The sequence below is a fragment of the Daphnia pulicaria genome, unplaced genomic scaffold, assembly GCF_021234035.1.
Source record: "Daphnia pulicaria isolate SC F1-1A unplaced genomic scaffold, SC_F0-13Bv2 h1tg000096l, whole genome shotgun sequence".
In the NCBI taxonomy this organism is placed as follows: domain Eukaryota; kingdom Metazoa; phylum Arthropoda; class Branchiopoda; order Diplostraca; family Daphniidae; genus Daphnia; species Daphnia pulicaria.
In genome coordinates, this window is record NW_025804804.1 from 1 (window position 1) to 24,763 (window position 24,763).

The 24,763-nt window shown below is 42.3% G+C and overlaps 1 protein-coding gene across 1 annotated transcript; it reads right to left on the minus strand.

Annotated features, from left to right (window-relative positions):
* Positions 1 to 9,215: 9,215 nt before the first annotated feature.
* Positions 9,216 to 11,370, minus strand: LOC124318969 (E3 SUMO-protein ligase ZBED1-like). Its single transcript, XM_046782836.1, has 5 exons — positions 11,352 to 11,370; positions 11,054 to 11,299; positions 10,245 to 10,967; positions 9,763 to 10,096; positions 9,216 to 9,702 (listed from the first exon to the last, which is right to left on the minus strand). The coding sequence occupies exons 1-5, from the start codon at positions 11,368 to 11,370 to the stop codon at positions 9,216 to 9,218; spliced, it is 1,809 nt and encodes a 602-aa protein (XP_046638792.1).
* Positions 11,371 to 24,763: the final 13,393 nt, after the last annotated feature.

Here is a 24,763-nt window from a genome sequence, read left to right on the forward strand (position 1 = left end):
CCAGAGACACTTCTAGTAAGTATTCATTATGATAAAGGTTGTTTATACATCTTACTAAGATCTCGCATACCCTGTTCTTTTTTTTACGATAACAGACCTATGCTGATCTGCCCCAACCATCTGCTCCGAGGGTAAATTTTGAAAAATCACGATATACGTGCTGAACCACCCATAAAACCAATTGCATCAATTTTGGAAGTAAGGGGAAATTAATTTATTGTGGAATTTCTTCATTAATTCCTTTTATTTTTACAGCAACGTTCATTTCAAGCACCGACAAAGCCAGTGCATAAAATATACATCGATGGATCTAATAAAGCAACGTTAAATTACCCAATGAATTACGTAATTAATCATCATAAAAGTGATGACAACTGATATTGGGAGTTATTGCTACACTTAAAAACGTGAAAGTGGAAAATCATTTACTTGGCGTTACTCATCTCGATGGCCTCAAGAACCGTGCAAAGCAGTAATAACACAAAAAATTAGGCCGGGAAGAAAATTTCAGGAAAACTCCCGTAAAAAGACAGTGGAATCTATCACAATCATCAACCAGACATGATGCCCAAATTTTAAGAACGATAAAAAGGAAGCCGGATTAGAAAAATTCAAATCATGGATTTCCTGGGTGAAATAACGAAGAAGAATAAGGAGACCACAAGGATAAATATGCCGGATGTTGAAAATTACACTAAAAGGCGGTTAAGGTAATGCTTTTCCCACATTTAAAATACTTAGAATAATTAATTAAAATTCTTACGTTTACGGCAGATACTTAAGATCAAAATCTATAATTCCGAAACCTAGGAAAGACGAGCTATTTATAATGTCTCAAATTCTTTGATTTTTCTCTCAGCTTTTATCTTTTGTATTCTTCTCCTTGGATTTCTTTCAAGGAGCGGCTTTGCTGGCCACCTAACAAGTATTTCGTGTAAAGTGGTCTCGTGATCCACTTCAAAACATTTATCCGCCAAATGCATTCCGTGGTATGCAACTTCCGTTTCATCTCCAATTCTTTTCGTCCATATCCAGCCCAAGTACAGTCCCCTCCATAAGTATGAGATCACCCCGCGCCGTTCCATAAGGCGGCGTGTATTTTTCATTTGGGTTTTTCGGGTGGCAAAAATCGAAAAAATGACATAAATTCACCAAACTTGGGATTTATGTCATTTTACGTTTTTTCTATTGTCTGAATTTTTTTCAGATTTTTCCCCTATTTTTTATGCCTAGAAAAGTGGCGCACAAAGTATCGGATCACTCCGACGGCGGCCGTGTTGTCATATGGCGCAAATGGGCTTTTCATATTGCTTTTTATATAATTAATTTTCTAGAAGGAATTTTTATTTTCAAACCGTGTATACTATACCCTTTCATAAATTTACTGTCAGTTTTTCATGATGATATGAATTATTTTCGAATTTTCCCAGATTTATTCGTTTCCCGAGTTTCTGAAATAAGAGACTGCAGAAGACTTCATTTACGGTTTACAACCTCTATCAGCTGGCGTAGACCGGAAAATTAGTGTCGTTTCTATACACCACTGGCGCTCTGCTTCCTTTTTTACTTAAGGGGCGTATAGAAACGACACTAATTTTCCGGCCTACGCCAGGCGCAGGCTCCACTGCGCTAGGGACTAACCTTACACAACGTTTATCACCATCAGAGTGCTACAAATTGATCAAAGAAAGAGTTCAGAAAGCAGGGAAACCAGGGATCGCGTATGCAGTAGAAAAATCTCGTTTGCTTGATCTTTTCCCCCATGTCTTGACTAGTGCACAGAAGGTTTCGTATCTGATTGGTGGGTTGGCGAATTGGCAACACGTGGTGGCCATGATGAATGACACGCTGGCAGACGTCGACGAATTAATGACGAGGTTAAGAAACCTTGAGACGTTATTCTCTACATTACGGCCAAATGTGTCCACCTTCCCTCCAAATAATCCGTTTTTTCAGCCGTCTACGTTGCCACCAGTGCCGATGTATCCACCACCAGCTCTGACACCCCTGCCTTCTGCAGCACCACCGCTGTCAATGGGAAACCAGATCACTGGATTGACGGAACGACTGAATGGATTGACGCTGGGAGGGGCCAGAGCCAAATGCAGCACCAGCCAGATAATCGTGGTTGCTTTCAGTGTGGAGCGATCGGACACATCAAGAGAAATTGTCCTCGTGGCGCGGGAAACGGCCTGGCCCCGTCGGCTGGCCTAGGCCAGCGCTGACGGGAAAACAAATCGATGAATCGTCCCAACCAACTCAACTGCCTGTCATCCGCGTTTCAAGGAGTTGGTGAGACGGACGCCTTACTGGACACAGGATCCAGCTTAACAACAGTAAGGTTACCAGTAGTAAGACGAATTGTAAAAAATAAGAGTACTCGTATCCTTCCAGGGATAAGGGGAATAGATATGAGGTTGTAAAAATAGTAGATGAAATTTCTTTACAAATTTGTTTTAAAAACACCAAAGTGTCTCTTGAAAATGCCGCAGTTGTTGAAATGGCCCCTTTCCTTTGATTTTGGGCATAGATTGGCTGGTGAAAGCCAATATAAATTTAGTCTGTAAGGATAATCAAATTGTTCCAGTGTTTATTAAAGATGTAGAGCAGGAAGCTGATATTGCCAAGACCAATGCATCGATTCCGGAATAAGAAAAAAGATCACTGCCGTCGGAAGAATATTTCAGGATTTGGCTAGAGATTTGCCGGCGGTGCGACGGAAAGGATCCGTTAGATTTTAAATAAGGGAGGCCGTTGATGTTCCAGGCGAATCGCTTCGCATGTTAAAAAGATCAATCCCAATTAATTTCACCGGAACGGGCATCGTGCGGTTCGGATTTTAAGCAGAGCCATAAAAAACCAAGGTGGTGCCTTCCGCATAAGTTTCTTTCAAGAACGGGAAGGCCAAAGTCCCATTGTTGAATTTGGAATCAAAATCGGTAAAATTAAACATAAAGCGAAGAAATTGTGTAATTTTCATTGATCTTGGTTTAGATGCTCAAATCGCTGTCATTCCAACGGAACAGAAAGAGGAAAAGGAATCAAATGACGGAGCAGCAAAGCCAGCGCGAATGAGTTGCGCTGTGGTGAGAGAATATTTGCGAGCGACCATTCGTGGGGACCTCAATACGGGACCTAATCTATCGGGAGCCGAGAAGGAAAAAGTCTTCGAATTGCTGAACCAGCATCGTCGCTGTCTCCCTTCCGAAGAGACCCAGCTAGTCAGAGCGTTGGATATCCAGCACAACATAGATACCGGTAATTCTCGTCCAATCACTAGCCCCCGTATAGGATGTCACAGTTTGAAAAAAGGATAATCTACGAAAAGGTGAATGAGATGCTAAGGAGTGGGGTAATTCAGCCGTCCAATAGCCCGTGGTCATCACCTGTAGTTCTTGTAAAAAAGAAATCCGGCGAGTATAGATTCTGTATTGATTATAGGAGGTTAAATGCTGTTTCTAAAGGATCGGAGGATTTCTAAGGGATGTTTATCCGCTGCCACGGATAGACGATGTTTTTGATAGGCTCACCGGTGCAAAATATTTTTCTACGTTAGATCTTGCTAATGGATACTGGCAGGTACCAGTTGCGGAGGAAGACCGTAAAAAAATTCTTTTGTAACGCCCGATGGGCTATTTGAGTTTAAAAGAATGCCGTTTGGCTTGGCCAATGCGCAGGCCACATCCCAGAGATTAACGGATCAGATTTGAAATAGACTCAAATGGACGGCATGTTTGGTCTATTTGGATGACATTCTTGTTTTTGGTAAAACTTTCGAAGAGCATCAGAGTAGGTTAAATTTGGTTTTGACGGCTCTAGGCAAGGCTAATTTAATCCTTAATATGAAAAAGAGTCTTTTTGCAGCAGATGAAGTTAATCATTTAGGTCACATAGTCAAAGCCGATGGAATAAGGCCAGACCTAGAGAAAGTGGCCTTGGAGAAGATGGAAGTAAATTCAGTGAAGACACTAAGGGCATTCCTGGGCCTTACTACCGAAAAATCATCCCGGAGTTTTCACATTTGACTGCTCCGCTCGTTACTCTGCTAAAAAATAACGCCAAGTGGAATTGGGATGAGAAGCAGAGGAAGGCCGTTTGTGCCCTTGTCCGTCTATTATCGGAAGAACCGGTGTTGGTGCATTTCGACGAAAGCCTTCCAACTGAGATCCATACGGACGTAAGTCATTTTGGATTAGGAGCTGTCCTTGCTCAAAAAGTAGACGGAGAGGTAAAACCGGTTGCTTTTCTTAGTAGAGCGTTGTCTGACGCTGAATCCAGGTATCATTTAAATGAGCTGAAATGCTTGGCCTTAGTATGGGCATTGAAAAAATTTCGGTGTTATGTGTATGGAAGGCCCTTTTACCGTCCGTACAGACAACTCCGCAGTAAAATGGTTGTGGGGCAAGAAAGAGTTGTCGGGAAAATTTTCAAGGTGAATTTTGAGCATTCAAGAATATGATTTTAAAATTGAGCATGTTAAAGGTAAAAACAATGTGGTCGCTGATGCTCTCTCGAGGCATCTTGGCGGAAAGGAGGAATGCCGGACATCCTCGACAGAACATCGCGTGAGCTGTGTATTAAAATCTGATGGTTACACAGCCAAAAAACTTGCATTTTTGCAGCAAGTGGACAAAGAATTACGCCCAATTACTAACAGAATCCTAACTAACAGAAAAGACCCTGATTTTCCTGATCTCTGTTTTAAGAAAAGGGGTTGTCTATGAAAAGAGTAAAAGTAATACGGGTAGGAAATTGCTTTTGATGGTCCTTTCAATTTTACGTAGAGATTTAATAAGTAAATGTCATGACGAGCCGCAAGCTAATCATTTTGGGATAGAGAAAACTTTGGCTCGAGTAGTAGAAAATTATTGGTGGCTACGAATGGAGTCGAGTGTGTGCGCATATGTATTATCATGCATCCATTATGTGAATTTCATCATTTTTCCTACTGGAGCCCCTGTTGGTTTTCTGAATCCCATCCCTCCACCTACTAGACCATTCGACACGATCGGAATCGATCATCAAGGCCCATTGCTGGAAACTCCATCTGGAAATCGTCATACTCTGTTCGCGATCGACTATCTCACCGGCGGTCGAGGCGGTTGCTGTGCCAAGTACAGCCACATGTCACGTGATAAAGCTGCTTAAGGAGATCATCAATCGACACTTAGTGCCGAACAGAATTATTTCTTACCCTGGATCGGCATTCACAAGCCGTGAGTTAGCCACGGATCTGGACAAATGGAAGATTGGCCACGTCATCGCCACTGCAGAGCATCCCCAAACGAACGGATTAGTGGAGAGGCTGAACCGCACAGCCACCAGAGCCATTGCTGGATTTATTTCCCCTACCCATCGAGATTGGGACGAGCGGCTGTCGGATGCCGTGTCCGCCATTAACTCTGCTAAGCAGTCAACAACGAAGCATTTGCCGTTTCAGCTTGTCTATGGACGACCCCTAGTAGAACGGATAACAATTTTTTCGAATGGCCGGAAGATGGACCGGTGCCAAGGAGAAGATTCATCAAACGTGTGGAACAGTTGAGAAAGGCGGTTAGATTTAACATTATCCGCCGCCAGGACAGGACGAAATTGCTGTGCAACGCTCGCAAAAAGGCATCAAAGCCGTATCATCAAGGTGACCTGGTGCTAGTGCGTCGGATGTTAAAGAAAAAGGATTGACAAAGAAGTTCCTGCCAAAATATATCGGCCCATTCCAGATCGTCAAGAAAGTGGCAGAAACCACTTATCGAGTGGAAGAGCTTATCGAGTCTAGAAGAAAAAAGAAAGTGGTACGAAGGTTTATCGCTCATGTTGTGCAATTAAAGCCATTTTGAGCGAGAAGTGACGAGTGGCATATGAGTGAGATCGATGAACCAACCGGAAGTGAAAACGACAATAAAAATAGAAGTGAAGGCGAAGTGACTCAAGTTGCCGTTGTTCCAGTCATGGAAGAGATTCCGGCCCAGCATTTACCCGTCCCTGAATTCCGAAATCGCCCGCCAGTGAGAACAAGAAGCGGACGAATTTCTCGTCTCCCCACTATCTTTGAAGATTTTGATTTGAATTAATAGTTATGATTTTTATATTAATGTGTGTCATCTGATCCCGGAATTAGCTATTCAATGGTTTTGTTTTTGTTTTGTTTTTGCGCTTTGCTCCAACGACCCAGAGTTTCCCCCATCCGTGAGCTATTTTTGTTTAGCTTTTATTTTGAATCTCCCACCCAGAAGTAGAATTGAATGAATGCGAAGGGAATGGTAAAAATGTGTTGGTTAAATGGGTTGGGTGTAGCTTAATTATAAGTTTAGTTTATCAGATTTTTTTTGAATAGCCTAAGATGTGGCGAGAACCTTTATTTTGTGTGTTATGTGTGTTCAGTGCCTTTTTGGCACGGGTGAAATTATTGTTGGTATTGTTGTTTGTTATGTATGTGAATCTTGAAAAAGTCACAGGCCAGGAAAGGCCGAATGTGGTGGGGATATCCCAGATACCCCGCTGGAATTACTACAAGCCCCTTTCCCCGCTGCTAGATGTTACGACTGTGACCCCCCCCCGCTCTTCTTGTTCTTTAACCCTCTCTGAATCACTCTCTCTGGTTCGAGCCGTCAAGCTGTGCACGTCCTCCCCCCTTTGGCTGAGATTGCGTTATGTGGGTGCCGTGATAGGCTCCGTCGTGTTAAAACGGTATGAAGTTCATATGATTCCCCCCCCCCTGTGATTATTTTTCATTCGTGTCTTATTTGTGTGAGGGATGGTTGCGTCTGAATAGAGCAGACTTGTGGGCGTTATCGCGCAACAATAGTGACACCCTCTCATGAGGCCACTGCATCAGGTGGCTTGATGACTGGACCGCCACTGTATTGTCTGCTAAGGATGAACCGTGCATAAACTACCCGAAGCCCCTCCTCCTACGAGGCAGAGCAGACGACAATTCACGATTTAGCATGGACTACTTAAGCTAGCGGACGGGACTCTCGTCCTATCCCGCCGTGTTATAGCTTGTCGGGTGGATTTTTAATCATAATTTTTAAAGAAGGGTCAATCGATAGAGATTTAAAAAGCTATTCTAAGTCTCCAAAGCACCTTTCTTGTGAAGATGTTAAATTAAAATATATTTGCGGTAAAATTTTGAGGGGACGGGAGAGGTGTTCGTTGGTTGTCTCCATCTAGCGCTAAGAATTCTAAACTCTTCTATGGTTTTTAGAAAGAAAACAAACAGAATCCAGAGAATCACCAGAGAATCACAGATAGCAGACGCACCTAATCATACAAAACCAAAACCAGAGAATCACAGAGTGGTCAAGCAACAATCACTGCTAGTATGGTCTATGAGGAGATGATACCGTCTCCTTGTAGGATTTGGCAGTAAGGCCTCGTCACAGTTTTTTGAGGGAGTGTTTCAAAGTGAGATCCCCCGGGTGGGTGGAAGAGGGGGAGAGGGGGAGAAGGAAAGTGCGGACGGTCCAGAAAACGACATCAGAGCAGCTACTGACACCACGCGTTGCGTTACTAAGGTATACTAAGGTGACGGTACCATCTCCTCATAGACCATGCCGCTAGGCAGCGACAACTAACGAACACCTACGTCAATTTCTAATTAAAATATCACCAAAATTAAATATTCCCTGCATAGGGATAATTCAGTAGATTCTAGCTCATTTTTGAAGCTCGATTCTTTAAAGTAACAAAAAAAAATGGTAGCCGACATAGGATTTGTCGAAGTGACCCGTCCTCTGGCTTAAGTAGTCCATGGATTTAGTCAGCTCATGAAGACATCATGAAATAGTAACATGGCCTACTCTATAGTTAAGGCCTGTAGACTTGTATCTACTGCCATGAAGACGAGAGGTGTGGCCAAATTCCCTATCCTTGCCCGGGCAAGAGCCAATCAGAAAAAAAATCGAGGCTGAAACTTCGCCATCTGGTGTTTCAAGATGCAAATCTCGTTGTAAAGTAAATAATTTTCCACTTTTTCGTACTAAGTTCAATAGCAGTTGTTTAGGAAAACGACTAAATAGGGTAGAACTACATTGCATAATTTCCGCAAAATTATTCTAATCAATTACTCCGTGAAACACAACCTTTTTTATAAACTGTAAATAAAAAAAGCTTCCTCCCGATCGAGAATTGAACGCCACACCTATTACATGGTGGTGAACACCGCTAACCACTCGCCTATCATTGCCTAAAATTTGTAAAAAACTTGAAAGATTAAATGGCTACCTAATCATTCTAACGAGAAAGCAATATCGAACGCCAGATGGCGAAGTTGCAGCCTCGTTTTTTCTTCTGATTGGCTCTTGCATGGGGAAAGGATAGGGAATTTTGCAGATCCTCTTGCCTTCATGTAGTGTTGGTGATATTCATGATTTTCAAGATATTCGATTAATCGATACATAGTATCATGGTATCATGATATATCGTCGAATCATTATCATGAAAAACCGCTGAATATCATGGCTTTCAAATAACTAAATAGCTGTTCGAACAGGCATGGGGATATGGCTATAGTCTCGGCTTGTGACGCAGGGTGTCAGGGTTCGAATCTATCCAGAGACAAGTGAAGTCAAATTTTAGTTTATTCATTTTACATCCCCTCAGGCAATTTAGAAAATCTGTTGAAAGAATATCATGAAATATCAAGAATACTAGGCTTTCACATAATAACGTATTAAAATAACTAATAAAGCATGTACACGGCCATGGGTAAGTGGGTATAATCTCGGCACTCCACTCAGAAGATTTAAGTTCGATCCCTTGTGCAGGCAGAATCATTCACATCGATTTCATTTTACAAGATATTTTGAAAGAATATAAAAATATTAAGATGACAAATATTTCAAAGAAAAGGAAATATGTGACATTCATTGATTGTTTCTACTCCATGTTCATGGCTTTGTGGATGTAATTTGGTTCCTACATGGGAGTCTCGAGTTCGAATACAGTAGAAATCGGTTTGACGAGTGCTTTTAGTTTATTCATTGAAAAACCTTCTGGTATTTCTTGAAAGTTGAAGATCGGTAGTAAATGAAAGAAGAATAAATGTAATCAATAACAGTCGGAAAGGTGAAAGAGGAAGACGACACGAGTGGGAGAATGAAAACGAGCATAATGAAAGATTTTCAAATTTTCGTCATCTTCTTTGAATGTGGCAGACTGTTAAATTATTATATACTTTCTATCATTAACTGTCTTATTGGGCAACTTAACTCTCAGGCGTTCTTATACAAGAAGAGCAGCATATCTACGTTATCTGGTGATAGTCTGCTACGTGCTTCTCGGATTAAATCCCCCGCAGCTGAAAAAAGCTCCTCAGAAGGGACAGATGTTGCAGGTACACACAAATATTTAGTGGCAATAGGGAAAAGAGGTAGAAGAACACTATCCTTCTTTGCCATACGCCAGAATTTAAGTGGATCTTCATCCCAGTGTTGAAGCGGTCTTTTCTTGTAATCTGCGAGGACGATGATGGCATTTGCGCTGCTGTTATGTCCTTGACCTTGCCTGGATGCATTAATTTCGTCGACGAAAGAGTTGTGTGCGCTTCTGATGTCTTCTTCAGTTGTTAGAATGGGCATGACAGGTGCATTCTCATTTGCGGTTGATGAGGACAATATTCTCATTTGGTAAGCAATATGTTCCTCTGCACAACTGGCACCAACTCGAGGCAGATCCTTAACTAGGTACTCTGTCTTATAGCTAAAGGAAAAACAAGACAAATGACTAACAAACAATTGATTTTACTTTATATGGTCTTACCGAGGATCCAGGTAAGTTGCAATCAAGTGGACTACGTTTAGCCGGTATTCCATGAGACGTTCACCGATGTTGATCCTCAAATTACTGCTCATCACGATGAGTGCATCGTGATGATTTGTAGAGATGACGGCTTCTAACTTGTCCTTGAATAATTTGGCGGCAGGAAGAACTTTGGACACGGACGGATATGTACTAGAGCTCAAATCAGCCGTGAGGAATTGACACGGATAAAGAAGTAGAAGGGCACCGGACAAACATTCCCACTCCCATTCAGTAAGCATTAAGTCTGCCCTACGGCATAGCAGCAAAGCCTCGTCAACTTGGGTTTTCAAATCTAGAATAACAAATCAAAATTTTAACCAAACCACGAACAAATTAAAATATTAATTCAAAAAATATTTTACCCAAGAGACTCTTTATCATTGCGAATGTCGAGTTTCATCGGGTGGGAACGTCCTGCTTCAATTTAGTCTTCGCCATACCTCCACAACACATGTTTAGTTTGGTAGTAGCGTGAGAACTTGAATGAAAATAAGTCACGATATTGCGGCATTTCTCGATAAGGGCAGAGAACTGCGGGTCATCGTGAATGGCCGCTTTGACGGCGAGACTTAAGGTGTGAGCGAAACAAGGGACATGTTTCAGCTTTAGAATGTCCTTGATGGTCTTAACAATGTTAGCCGCATTGTCCGTGACCACCGCAACAATCTTGGTCAATGGAATTTTAAATTCCGCAAATATTGCTTTTAAGATTTCTGCCAGATTTTCAGATGTGTGGCTCTCCTCCACGATACGTGTAGTAAGGACACGCGAGATCATTTTGACCTTGTCGTTGATGAAATGAGCAGTTACAGTTATGTAACCGACCATCGACAACGAAGTCCAACAATCTGTTGTCAAAGCAATATTGTCCGTTTGAGACAACTCCACTAACATCTTGGCTTTCGCTTCCGCGTAAAGATCCGGCAAAATCGTTTTGGTGAGAGTGCTGCGACATGGAAGCGTTATTCGTGGATCGATTGCCTTAAAAAACGCTCGGAAATGTTCATCATCAACTAGAGAGAGAGGTTGCATTCCTCGGACGATGAAAAGAGCAAGCGCACGAATAATAGCTTGCATGTGAGCCCCACCTGTAGGGTACGGTGCCGACCCAGGCTCAGAATATGTGGAATTAAATGACGACTGCGACGACGAGCGCTCAGATTCTTCAATATGAAAAATAACATTTCAACGGATATTCATATAACACGTTTGATAATAAAAATGTCAAACTGACGATTTGTAATCTAACCTGGTGCGGCAGAAGCACTAGTAGTGGCAGACGGACCCGCATCGGCAGCGGCAGAATCGCTAGTAGAAGGAACAGCGTCGGCATCATCTTCTATCCGCCCAGAATCATTATCCAATAAATTGTTGGAATTGTCATCTTCCCGCCTTCGTTTCTTTGGCGGCTGCTTTTTTCCCTTTAGCTCTTCCCATATCTCTTTGTGATGGAGTTCTAAATGTTTCCATTGATTTGACGTGTTCTTGCAAGAACCTACAGTTTTACAAAGAACACAAACCCAGTTTGACTTTTTATCCTCTCTCACTTCCTGGAAATATTGCCATATGGCACTTGTGCGACGAGGAGGAACTGACATTTTAATTCAAACCCCTATCACAGACACAAACAATAGGCAGAAGATAATCAGGGCAGGTAGACAGACAAAGACAAAACGAACGATCAAGAGTTAAATAGTTAATCACGAAAAAAACACTTTCTATTTTTACCGCTAGATGGCGTTAATTCGATACTTCATGATACCACGATATATCATGATTCTTGATATTCAGTCCGACGATGCCGATTCGGTGATATATCGATGTATCAACATCAGTATCACCAACACTACCTGGCACCACGCTGACAAGCAGCTCTCAAAGACCAGCTCTAGTAGCTGGCGGGTTTTTGTTTAAGTTGCTTCTCAGCAGCTATCTCTGTATCGAGAACCATTTACATTGTGTCCTGAGTTTTGATTTCCAATCTGATTTACCTTTTCACGTTCCTGGCGTAAATTGAATTGATCTGTTTCTTCTGTTTGTATTTCATCCGAGTCCATTGGACTCAGGTAATTATATATTTATGTTCAATCCATGTCATATGACATGAAGCCCACATTGTGGAAGATTATTGTGTTACATACCTATGTAATTGAAAAGCCCACATGCTGGCACAAATCAATTCCTGTTACAATACAGAAGCCTAGTTGAGCAAATATCTTACTCTTATCCTTGTCTATTTCCAACAATTTATACATATAAAAAAAACTTACTGTTTCAGTACTTGAAAACACTCGATTTCGTATGTAGTTTGAATAATTGGCAGCTTCGGCCCAAAGTTCTAATGGGACCTTTAAAAAAAACATGTTGGCTGATAGTTTGGCTTTGTTTTCTTAAAATAAAAAAACGTTTTGCGTGTACCTTTCTGGCAAATAGTAGGCAGCGGGTTGACTCCATTTCGGTCCTATTATATCTTTCTGAAACACCATTTTGTTGTGGAGTATAGGCTGCGCTCATCTCGTGACGAATTCCTTCTTTGTCCAGCCAATCGCTGAAACTTTTTCCTACATATTCACCTCCTCGGTCAGTTCTTAGGGTGTTAACTGATTTTCCTTTTTTGACACGTAACCTGGCTGCGTAATTCTTAAACTTCTCTTCCACTTCGGATTTGTGTTTGATGAAATTGATTACAGTCCATCCACTGTAATCATCCTTGAAGATCACATAGTATCGCGATCCTCCTGGTGAAGCCACTTGTATTGGTCCGCATACATCTGAATGTATGAGTTGTCCTATTTCATTGGCTCGATTACGACCGGATGAGAATGGTAGTCGAGTCATCTTCCCTTTCATGCAGTCTGCACAGAGTGGTGCTGATGTGTCACTGCAGACTTCAAGATTTAGGCCGTTGACTGCTTTTTCTTGAAACATCTTTTGAATGGTGTTGAGGCTGACGTGGCAAAGCCGTTCATGCCAAAGTTTGAGAGTTGCCTTCTTATTTTCCGCTATAATCCAAAGAAAGAAGAAATGATGGTAATACAGATCCAAAAAAAAACTTATTGATTACTAAATGTTTACCAGTCAGTGATCTTTCCTTTGGAACAACCGTGATGTTTAGGTGATACAGGCCTCTTCCGGCTCGCTGGCCAACCATAAAAGTGATTCCATGGCGAGAAAAATAGACTTGCTGGTTGTTAAAGTGAATTTCAGCACCGTTTTCAGTTGCTGTGCCGATTGAAAATAGATTGGTTCCGAGGTCTGGTACATAAAGTGCGTCTTTTATTAGTCCAGATCGAGTTATTCCGTCTACTGTAGTTTCGATTCTGATGTTGCCTCGTCCGCGGACAGGAAGAGAGACACCACCTACTCCAGAGACAGTCCAGGTCCCTGTATCAATCATCTCGAGTGTGTCGAAGAATTGCTGTTGGTCCGACATGTGGGACGTGGCACCAGAATCAGCGAAGAAATCGAGATTGCTTCGTGCAGAGAAACTTACGTTACGTTTTTCAGTAGAGATTTGAAGGCTGAAATCTTGGTTATTTCGATCTTCCTCATGTTCTGCCACGTGAGCATGCGATCCATTGTTGAGAGACTGCGATTTTTTCTCGTTTTTGATTCTAGTTCGACAGGTGGCAATGAAATGACCTTCTTCATGACAATAGTGACATTCTAACTTTCTTCTTTTTGCCTCTGGGGGCCCTCTCCAACCTCCTCTGCATCCTCGGTGTCCTCTGTGACCACGTTGGCTGCCTCTATAATTCTGTGGTCTCTCTCTGAAGGAGTTTTGTTGGTGGTGTGATGAGAAGAAGGCTTCGTCATCGGGATCACTTCTTCCATTGTTAAATCTTTTGTTTGTTCTTTCCTCTTTCAAAAGTCTGGTTGTGAGTAGGCTCACCGTTTTTTCGTCTTCACGCAGGCTGCCCATACCGACAGAAAGTTTCGAAAACTGGGTTGCAAGGTGCAAATAATCTTGTTTACGATGTCGATCTCAGGAACAGGTTCCCCTAGGTCCTTGAGCTGCTTTGGCAGTGATTCTATAGCAGTGATATGCTGCATTACTTCCTGACCAGAGTTGAATTGCAGCTGGAAATATTGTTGTTTCAGAAGATGTTTGTTGTCGGCAGCATTTTGCATGTACTGGTCAGATAGCCGTTTCCACATGCCCGATGCAGTTTCACAGTTGATGAGTGTATCTCTCATCTCCTCGTTTACAGTGGCATACAGAAAACCAATTGCAAGAATGTCCTTTCGATTCCATGCTCCAATGGCAGCTCCATTAGTAACCACACCCTCTTGGTCTTTCACTGTTTGGTGAGAATACAGAACATAAATTAGCTTGTAATTGACTGTGTTGTAGTTCATATCTTACTTCAGTCGGTTTGGTGGCGTTGTTCTCTACAATCTCTGTGAGGCCATGCTGACGAGACAGCAGCCATACTCCATACTTCCAAGATGGGTAATTCTTTCCATTAAACTTTGGGATGTGACTCACGTCCTTTGAAATGTTCTCTCCTTCTTGCTGGTTTGCATTTGCCATCTTGTTTATCTGCAGGTTCTGCGGACTGGGCCCATAACCTGTTGAAAAATAAACAAGGTACACCGTTTTTTCTCAGCAAGGGACTCTCTATATTCATATGGCTCTACCATAGTGGCAGTTCTTTTGTCACAAATACACATAGCATATATACAGTCGCGGCTGCAAGTTTGTATACCTTGTGCTCAAATACCCGCCTTTTTACTCTGTATTGGCGGATAGTCTTAGCCTATCGTAAAGAAAAGAGGGTGTTATTTATTCGCATTTTTCTTTGTTAACCCAAACCCCTCTACCCCCTCTTTACTTAACTCTACCCTTTAACATCACTAACTATTTTACCGCGATGCGGCAGACGCTTAAGCAACCCTTTTACCTGACGCTAAATGAATAGAGAATAAGGCTGATAGACAAATTCTATTAATTGCCACTATTCTGTCACGCCACCGTTTAATTCTAGAACTCTTGCTAATCAAGCGTTCGTAAATTTCATTTTGCGTTCCGTAAAAGGGTTGCTTAACCGTCTCCCGTTTCGCGGTAAAATAGTTAGTGATGTTTAAAGGTAGAGTTAAGAAAAGAGGGGGGTAGAGGAGTTTGGGTTAACAAGGAAAAATGCGCAAAAATAACAACTCCTTTCTCTTGTGATAGGCTCACACTACCCGCCAATACAGAGTAAAAAGGCGGGTATTTGAGCACAAGGTATACAAACTTGCAGCCGCGACTGTATACAGTTGCACACAATGAATACAATCATATATATATATAACTAACGACAAGAGCAAAACATGTACACATATACCTGTGGGTTGATCAATATGTTAGATAAGAAACCTGAGAGTACTTATACTTTCTTGGAGAGCTTTTTAGTCGTAACCAGTATAGGTGACTGTCAAAGAGAGAGAGAGAGCGGAGACAAGAGAAAGGTCTGAGCTGAGACTGCTTAGATTAGGGAAGGGGTGGTAGATACTAGAATAGGGATAAACAGTAGTCTATTTATTATTTGTTAAGAAGGAATATTTTCAACAGGCGGCCCGTTGAAAATCGTCTCGCAGGCTTAGAAGAGCTGTTTCTGTGGAATAGTTCTGCCGGTAGGCGGACTGTCGGTCTGGCAGTATGTCGTGACGGGAGAGATGGTCGCTAAGTTGAATAAAGATCGCTCTCTCGATAAGTTTTGACAGAAAAGGGAGGTAAACTGGTCTGTAGCTGTTGGGGTCGTCGGGATCAAGATTAGGCTTTTTAAGTAGGGGAGAGATGGAAGCGTGTTTCAGTGCACTGGGGAAAGTTCCAGAGGAGAGAGATAAATTTAAAATGGCTGTTATCGAGGAGATGAGAAAATCGATAAAACGCTTCAGTAGTACGGTTGGAATTGGATCGAGGCAACAGAACTTATTTGGTGAAGAGGAAATTAGTTCGCGGACATCATCGGTGGTGAGCTGGCGAAAATCGGCTAGGTAGATGGATCATCGACTGGAGAAGGTGTGTGGGGCTGGGTGAAAGACCGGCGTCGTCTGCTGCGGTGTCGAGGCTGAAACGATTTGAGACACCTTGGTTTCGAAGAAATTGGCTAGCTCGGCAGCGGCGACGGCGTCGGAATCTCTATTCGGTACGGCCCGGTTGGTCTGAGTGCCCATCAGAGAGTTGACAAGCGAAAAAAGATTCTTGCTGTCGCCCCGACAGTGGGCCACTTTTGTTGACACGTAGGACGTGCGCTCGGAGGCAAGCAGGTAGTTGTGCTGCCGTCGCTTGTCGCGGCAAAGTTCAAGATGGACAATGAGTCTGCATTTCAGCCAGGTCCTCTCTGCGTGACGCTTCGCTCGTTTTGTCTGCCGTGTTGCTTCCGTGATCCATGGGGCGGATGGGCGGAGAACGACGTTTTTCGTGACGACTGGTGCATGTTTGTCGATGAGAGAACGAAGACCATCCCTACTAACACAGCGATGTACCATGGATATGACTGCAGCGTACTCCCAAGGATAAGGGAGATACAAACAGCATATCCATGGAATGCTTCATGTTGATCCTTATTTCCCCTTCCCCGCACGTACCATTTGTATGTCCCTTGAATATACCGGTTTGTGTATACACAGTATCCTTAAATAACATCCATCTTTGCATAGGATTTCTGTTAGAAAATAAAAGATAAAAGTCTCACCCCAGATTTGAACTACTGACCTTCAATTCCGTAACTCATTTCTCTGACCACTTGACCACTTGTTCTTACAAACTAGGGACAAAGGTTTGGCAGTAACGGAAATTGAGATATTTTTCAGCTTTTTCGTCCACTGTGTACCTAATATGGTTATCCTGTGATGCACATTCTGTGTATGTACCAAATGGTATCACAACATCATACCCCCGGGTATATTACTTTGACGTACAATCAGTATATTAATGAATATACGCTGGTGGATCTACGATGAATATTCTTTATTTGATCCCATCCTAGATCCGAATAAATTTATACCTACGCTATACTACCGCCCCCCCCCCCAATTGCGACCTGGATCTATTCATCCCATATTTACCTACATCTTACATTAAGTGGATGGGCCGTGTTAGTAGGGATCGTTGTATTGGGCGACGAGGCCGTCAAGAGCGTTGGACGGATCGGTGATGATGATCAAACGTTCGATGTCGTGGACGAAAGCTTCTGGGTCGATGTCGCGGAGCCGCCGGAAAGAGATCGGCATAGATGGAAAGCGTGGTGATCGGCAGGACAATGAGACAAGCACTGGTCGGTGGTCGCTGAAAAAGCCAAGAACACTTGTGCCACGCACGAGGTCGTCAGACGACCTAGTGAAAACAAGGTCGAGAATTGAGCCGCCTTCGTGGGGCGCTGATGTGACGAGCTGCGAGAGACCGAAGGCTTCGGTGCTGTCGAGTAATCGTTATGCCGCATCGTCAGGCTTGTCTCGGATATGCTCAGGTTGAAATCACCGACAATGAGAAGCTTGTTAAGGGCAATTTGTTCGAGGAGGGATGAGAATTCATCGCGAAACACAGAATGCGATGACGCTGGTGGTCTGTAGACGACGAGAAGGCGGATCGCAATGGGGAGGAAAGAGAGTGAGCAATCAGTTCGAACGAATTGAACGGTGGGTGGGAATGTCGACGGGCGCTGATGGTCGATTTGAAGATAACTGCTACTCCCCTCACCTTCTGGACGCTCAAGGTTGGTGAACAGCCGAGAATTCGGATGGACAGCATGCTGCAAGTTCGTGATCAATGTTTGTCAGTGTGAGCCAGGTTTCTGTGATGGCTAGGATGTCGGGTTGGGCGTCTGAGACGAGTTCGTTTAGAGCCCCAATTTTGTTGACGATTGATCGGGCGTTCAATAGACAGAGCTTGGCCGTCTGCGATGGTTGGTGTTGCTTCTGATCGGTTCGGTGTCTTCTCTTCTTGGGGCGCTTTGTTAGTCGAAACAGGCACATGCCGGAGAGGCGTAGGTGAATGAAACGACTGTGAGGGATGGACGGTGGCGCCGGCCGGTTGAACGACATCAGCTCCTCCCGTGAGAACTGGCGCAACATTGCACGTAAACAGTAGATAATGAGCCACTTAAAACTTGGAAAAAAGATGGGGAAAAACTGGAAGGAAAAAGGGAAAAAAGACAATAAGAGATGCACGACACTCTTACGTGTGGGAAACTGCACGAAAACCACTCCGAAAACACAAAAAAACAATGAAATATTGAGAAAAACCGAGACTGATCTGTGGGTGCAGCCTGTTAGGGCGCTACCTGGCGGATCGTCAAACTGACACACCTGTTCGTTCGCTGGCCAGCTTACCACCGTCACGCCCTCACTCGGTAACAACTACATAGGCCCTTAGGGCACACACATACACATACATATATGGGGTGAGGAGACAACATTCGGCGCTTCCTGACTCGATTTGACAAATATATACAAGGGAAAAAACAAAAAAAAAAATACAATAAAAAACTATATAATCATGACAAGCGCAAACTCTGAAACTTGTCAAATCGATAATAAGGTTTAAGATCAGACAAGGTTAAAGTTTGTATTGTTGTTTAGGATTGGGCTCTAGAAAGCCGCAGACAATACTTACAAAGAAGTTGTAACACAATAGTTTTGTACGGACAAAACAATTCACGTCTTGATTAGAAGGGAACGAGTGAAGAAGAGACACACCAAGAAGTCGACACAGAGCAAGAGTAGTCGGCACAACTCGACGACGTATTGACGACTGCTCGAACACTGTCAAACGTCGGTTGCTGAGAGACCTCAAGGGGCCTTGGTTTGAGTAGTGTCTTCTGCTTCTAGGAAAGCGGAGTAGGCTTCATTACTCCCCTTCATTTGAAACGGTATTACAGGAATTACAAAGGTAGAATTTAGATTTCAGGATTAGTATTGAACAGGTAGACTGCTTAGTTATTAAGGCAAATGATTAAGATTGATTTGTGATTTTTGAGTAGACAGTAGCAAATGAATGTGCGCTTAGATACCAACTAATGGTACAGGGCCAACGCCGAGTCCGCATACACAAACCGAGAAAGTTCCAGCATCAACAGCTTTTGTTAACATGTCGGCCAATTGAGCTTTGGAGTTGACGTGTTTGATGCGAACGACTTTAGCTTCAACAAGTTAACGAAAGTAGTGGTGGCGTAGGTCAATGTGCTTGGAACCTTTGTGGGCCAAAGGATTTTAGGCCAAGTTGATAGCACTCTCGTTGTCACACTGTAATAAAGTTGGACTGGTTTGTGCAGAGCCAAGATCTTGAAGTAGAGTGCGAAGCCACACAGCTTCACGAGACCAATCGCCAGCAGCAATATATTCGGCTTGCATGGTGGATAGAGCTACAATAGGTTGACGTCTGCTCGACCAGGAAATGGCACCGCCACTGAGACGAAAGGCATAGCCGGAAGTTGAGCGGCGGGTTTCAGGATCCCCACCAAGATCAGCATCAGAATAGCCGTCGAGGACAGACCAGTCAGGCGTGTTACCGTCAAAGCAAAGACCATGGTTGCGGGTTCCAGCGAGATACTTAAGTACGCGAATGCCAGCGTTCCAATGTTCAGGTCCAGGATTCTGACAGAACTGAGCCAGTTGATTGACAAAAAAGGCAAGATCAGAACGGCCGGTTCATGTAGCGTATGAGATGCTCCCCAGTAACTCGCGGTAAGGAATGGCAGACATAGAGTCACGCCCGACTTGATCGGTAGGTGAAGAAGCTTTGGAAAGCCGAGGGGTGCCTTTGAGCACAGGTTGCGAAACCGGATGAGCGTTGGCCGAATTAAACTTGGTGAGCATCTTTTCTATAAATTGTGGAATCGACAGAAATTTTTTTTTGTGAAGTCTGTCGCGAGTGATTACAATTCCGACAAAGAGTTCGGCTGGGACAGCGGTAATCTCGAATTTCTTGTCGAGGAAAGAGATAATTGAGTGCATGAAGGGTAGACTGTTGCCGGTCAGGAATCCATCATCAACCCAAGAAGCAAAAATGACAAAGAGTTCCTTGGTGAAGTAGTGGTAAACACAAGGATCAGCGGTGCTCTGCACTAATCCAAAATCGAGAAGAGCGTCATGTAAGGTCTTGTACCAGATCCTTACGGCTTGACAGATACCATAAATGCTCTTGTTGAGACGGCAGACATCATTTTAATGGCCAGGGACAATATAACTTTCAGGTTGAGCGATGTAGATCTCCTCTTCTACTCGACCGTTAAGGAATGCGGTCTTCACGTCAATTTGAATCATTTCTAAGTCGCGTCCAGCAGCGATGGCAATAATGACGCGGAATGAGTCAAGACGCACAACAGGAGCAAAGGAATCGAGATAATCAAGGCTTTGAAATCCCAGCAACTGGGAATGCAGATAGCACCAGCGGGAAGTGGTACTAGAGTCCAGGTGTCATTTTTGTAGTGAGAAGCAATCTCATCGTCAGCAACAGGTTTCCAGAGAGGAGCTTCAGGACCGGTCATGGCATCTTTGAAATTATTTGGTTCAAGAAACAAAGATAGAGATTTCATGGCTAAGGAATGAAAAGATTCAGTTAAAGACTTCGTTTTCATTGGGAAATATTTCTTAGGAACAAGTCCTCTCAACGATTTTCGAGGTGGCAGGGCCACAGGTTGAGTTTTCTTTTTGATGGAAGCCGACGGCTCGAGAACCGGGTTGACGTCAGGTAGGACGATGCTGGGTGGTGGTGACGATTCGGTTGTCGGTTGAATGGTTCACTTTCAAAGACTTTCACATGACAGGTTACGTGAGTACGGCCTGTGGCTTCTACGTAGATGCGGTAGGCTTTTTGTTCTCCGCTTTGGCCAACATAAGCCCCTTTTTTAGCCTTCGGGTCGAGTTTTTGTCGCAGAGCATCAGGAATCCAAAAATAGGCTGCTGAACCAAAGATGCGCAGATTTGAAACGTCAGGTGTTTTGCCAGACCAAAGCTCGTACGGAGTTTGAGTTTTACCATAGCGTAAGGTTCGATTCTGAACGTAGGTGGTGTGGTTGGTTAACTCGGCCCACATCTTCAGAGGAATGCAACGACCCTGTTGGACACTACTCATGCCTTCGACAACATAACGGTGGTCACGTTCAGCGTTACTGGTTTGTTCAGGAGTGTAGCCTGCACAGAACTCGAGAGCAATTCCGAGCTCAGCGTATCGTGTGCGTTGTTCAGTGCTAACAAATTCGCCGGCCCCGTCACAACGGAACTTGCGAATGTGATGACCAGTTTCAGTGAAGATTTTAGTATTGAAGAGATTGAAGCAGTAACCAGCTTCAGACTTGAATTTGATGAAATAGATTTCTTTGTAGCCACTGAAGAGGCCTTTGAATAAGATGTAGTAGCGAGCTCCGCCAACAGATTCGACTTGAAAGGGTCCAACGCTATCAGAAACGATACATTCGCCAACAGCTTTGTAAACGGTTGTGCTGATGGGAAAAGGTAATTTGTGAAATTTGCCAAGTTCACATCCATGACAGCTGTCGTTCAAGTTGGCGACACCAGGGATGACATCCATGCCAGTGATAGCTGTGCTGGTAGCTAAGGTGCGTACTATGCGACGGTTGGCGTGACAAAGTCGTTCGTGCCAAACAGCGAGAGTGGCGGCCGTGGTACTGGGTGCAAGACAAGTAGACTCGCTGCAAACCGTAACGCCATCCAGTTTAAACAGTTCATCATTAACTTGAGATGCTGTTAAGAAGATTTTGTTGTTGCTCGTGATCGTAGCTAGCTTTCCTGAAAAAGAAACTGCAAAATCTTTCTTCTAAAGGGAAATGACGGAAATCAGATTGACACCAACTCCAGGAACAAAAAGAACGTCGTGAATGTCAACAGTCTGTTGGTCGTGAGACAGACCCTAAGAAAAACTTCATACTTGAACAAAAAATTTCATTCATTGTGACAAACTCTAAGGAAAAATCGAGTTAGATTATAAGAACAAGAGAATGTCACGTTCACACACAGAGTAAATAAATTTGATAAAATAACACTCGTTGGACAGGCTCTTTTGTCGCGTTGTGTATGAAAAAACTGAAACAAAGGGGTTCGAAAAGGTTCGTAAACTGTGGTACCCTGAAAATGCGATCTGAAGGGTCTTTTATTGCGTTTTATGAAAAAAAGCTGAGGCAATACGACAAGGTTTGGTAAAAGAAAATGTTGTAAATATCGGTGTTCGATCGGTCCTTTTGACGCATTTGCCTTAAAAAAGGTTTTTCAAGTGTAGTATATAGAATTTCCACGCTTGCCGTTGGTTCTAGGCCTCGTCGGTATTTTCAAAAAAGGTTCATTACAAGAAAAAAAAAATATTTTTAGGGATAAAAAAAAAATCGGTGTTCGATCGGCCCTTTTGTCGCGTTGCCATAAAAAAGGTTTTTCAAGTGTAGTATATAGAATTTTCACGCTTGCCGTTGGTTCTAGGCCTCATCGGTCTTTTCAAAAATGGTTCATAAGTAGAAAAAAATATTTTTAGGGATCAAAAAAAAAAATCGGTGTTCGATCGGCCCTTTTGTCGCGTTGCCATAAAAAAGTTTTTTCAAGTGTAGTATATAGAATATTTACGTGACTTAGCTCAGTTGGTAGAGCACTGAACTCGAGTTCAGATGGTCCGGGTTCAAACCTCGGTGGGTTGAATCCTCGGCTGGCTCTGAAGCAAGCGTCCAAGTGTTGGTCTCATACTGAACTCGAGTTCAGATGGTCCGGGTTCATACCTCGGTGGGTTCAATCCTCAGCTGGCTCCGAAGCAAGCGTCCAAGTGTTGGTCTCATACCGAAGAAATATTTTTCATATTTCACTTAGCTCAGTTGGTAGAGCGCTGAACTCGAGTTCAGGTGGTTTTCTAGAGCTCTCCAAAATTCTAAATCAATCTCTCCCAATTAACTCTAAATCATTTTGATTCATAAAATCATCTTTAATTCATTAAATTTCCCTTTTTCAAATTGAGTTAAAAAGAAAAAGAAAAAAAAAAGAAAAAGAAAAAAAAAGGAAAAAGAAAAAAAAATCACTTTTTTGTACTCACTCACTCACAACCACACTCATATTAGCCCTTAATATTTTGCACAAAAAAACAACAACAAAACAAAACAAAACAAAATCTGCACATTCACAGTTTTTGTCGTCTAATATATTTAAAATGGAATGCAAAAGAGAAAGAACTCTGTTTTTCAGTTTCAAGGACTTTGAATTCACTCCTCTTGAAATCGAAATACATAGATGGTTTATGAAGCTAGGAATTATTGAAGACCAACTTACTGTTATTGATTTTCACTTTCACACAAAAAGTGTTGTTGCAAAATTTAAAGAACAGCAACATTTCGAAAATTTCTTCAAAAGACATTCCCATGGAATACCTTTTGAGAAATATGGAAAAATACATGTCATACCAGTATGGTATGACAGTATGCTGGAAGTCCTTGGAAGAAAGTGCAATTAAAATATGTGGCAGACGAAACTGATCTTAACGAAATTAAATCAACTCTAGAAAAATATGGAAAAATAAAAAGTGTTCAATTTGAAGTTCCAATATTTGAGTTACTCAAAACAAAGAGAGAAAAACTTTGCGTAGAAATGATGATCGAAAAAAACATCCCATCATTTATTATGGTTATGGGTAACAGATACTCTGTCTCATATTCAGGACAAACAAAAACTTGTTCCCGTTGTGATCTAGAGGGACATGAAGCCAGAAACTGTGAGGCAGGAAGGAAATCATACAGTCAGGCAGTAGGAATGAACTCTGCAGCAAATTCGGCACTTGAGCAATTGAAAAATTTGATTGAGGAACACGAAGGAAAAGTTTCAATGGTGGAAACTGATGGCGAAGAAACAGACCCAGAAGGGAAATGGACAACTAAAGAAAGGAAAAGAAGAAAGAGTCAGAAGAACAGGGAAGAAATCCCAAGAAAAGATAAGGAATCAGAAGATCAAGAAAAATCAAACCAAATTTACAAAGCATGGAAAAAATACAAAACACTTCATAGTTTAAAACCAAACTTAAATGCTGAAAGAAAAAGGGCTTCAGGGAAAAAAATATAGGCGATCAAGATGATGCCACTGAAAAATGCAGCGGGGAAAATGGATTATTAGAGAAAGGGAGCAATCCCATACTTGATTTTGGAACCCCTTCCGAAGAAGCCATAAACAATGAATGGCCAAATTCCCAAACGATTCCAGGTACTCAGGATCTGGATAAATGTGATGAAATGGAAATTGAATCCATTTTAAACGAAGAATGGCCTGATAAGAAAAGGCCTTCTAAAACTTCAGTCAAACAAAAAATTGTCACAGTGGAAGATGATGGGGAAAACTCAACTGAGGAGGAGGAAAATGAAGAAAACGAAAAAAAGAAAAGAAGGGAAAAGTCAGAGTATCATAGAAATAATAAAGAAAAATCAGTCGAGGAGGACAACACCCCTCCTAAAATATAAACCGCATATTACTTATACAACCTTACATCTTACTTACAAACTTATACAAACAAAACCAGTAATTATAAAATCTCAACATCACACACAAAAACATGGTAAAAATTATCACATTAAATATCAATGGAATAAAAACAAACACAAAAAAAGAATTTTTAAACACATTTATAAGTCAATATAAACCAGATATTTTAGCCTTACAAGAAACAAACATCAATGAATTTAGAACGTTACACGTAGATTACAATATAATTATTAATAATAATATTGAAAACTACAGATCTGGAACAATTATTATATACAAGAAAAACCTAGAAATGATTTCCACCGAAAAAGCTGAAGATGGAAGAATCATCAGAGCAAAATTTAAAGATTTTATCATCGTAAACATTTATGCACCAACACAAAATGAAAAGGCAGAAAACAGGCACTTATTCTTTCTTCACGCTTTACCCAAATTCCTGAAAGCAAGCGACCAAAATTTCATTTTATTAGGAGATTTTAACAGCATTATAGATTCAAGAGACAGAGGAGGACTTCGA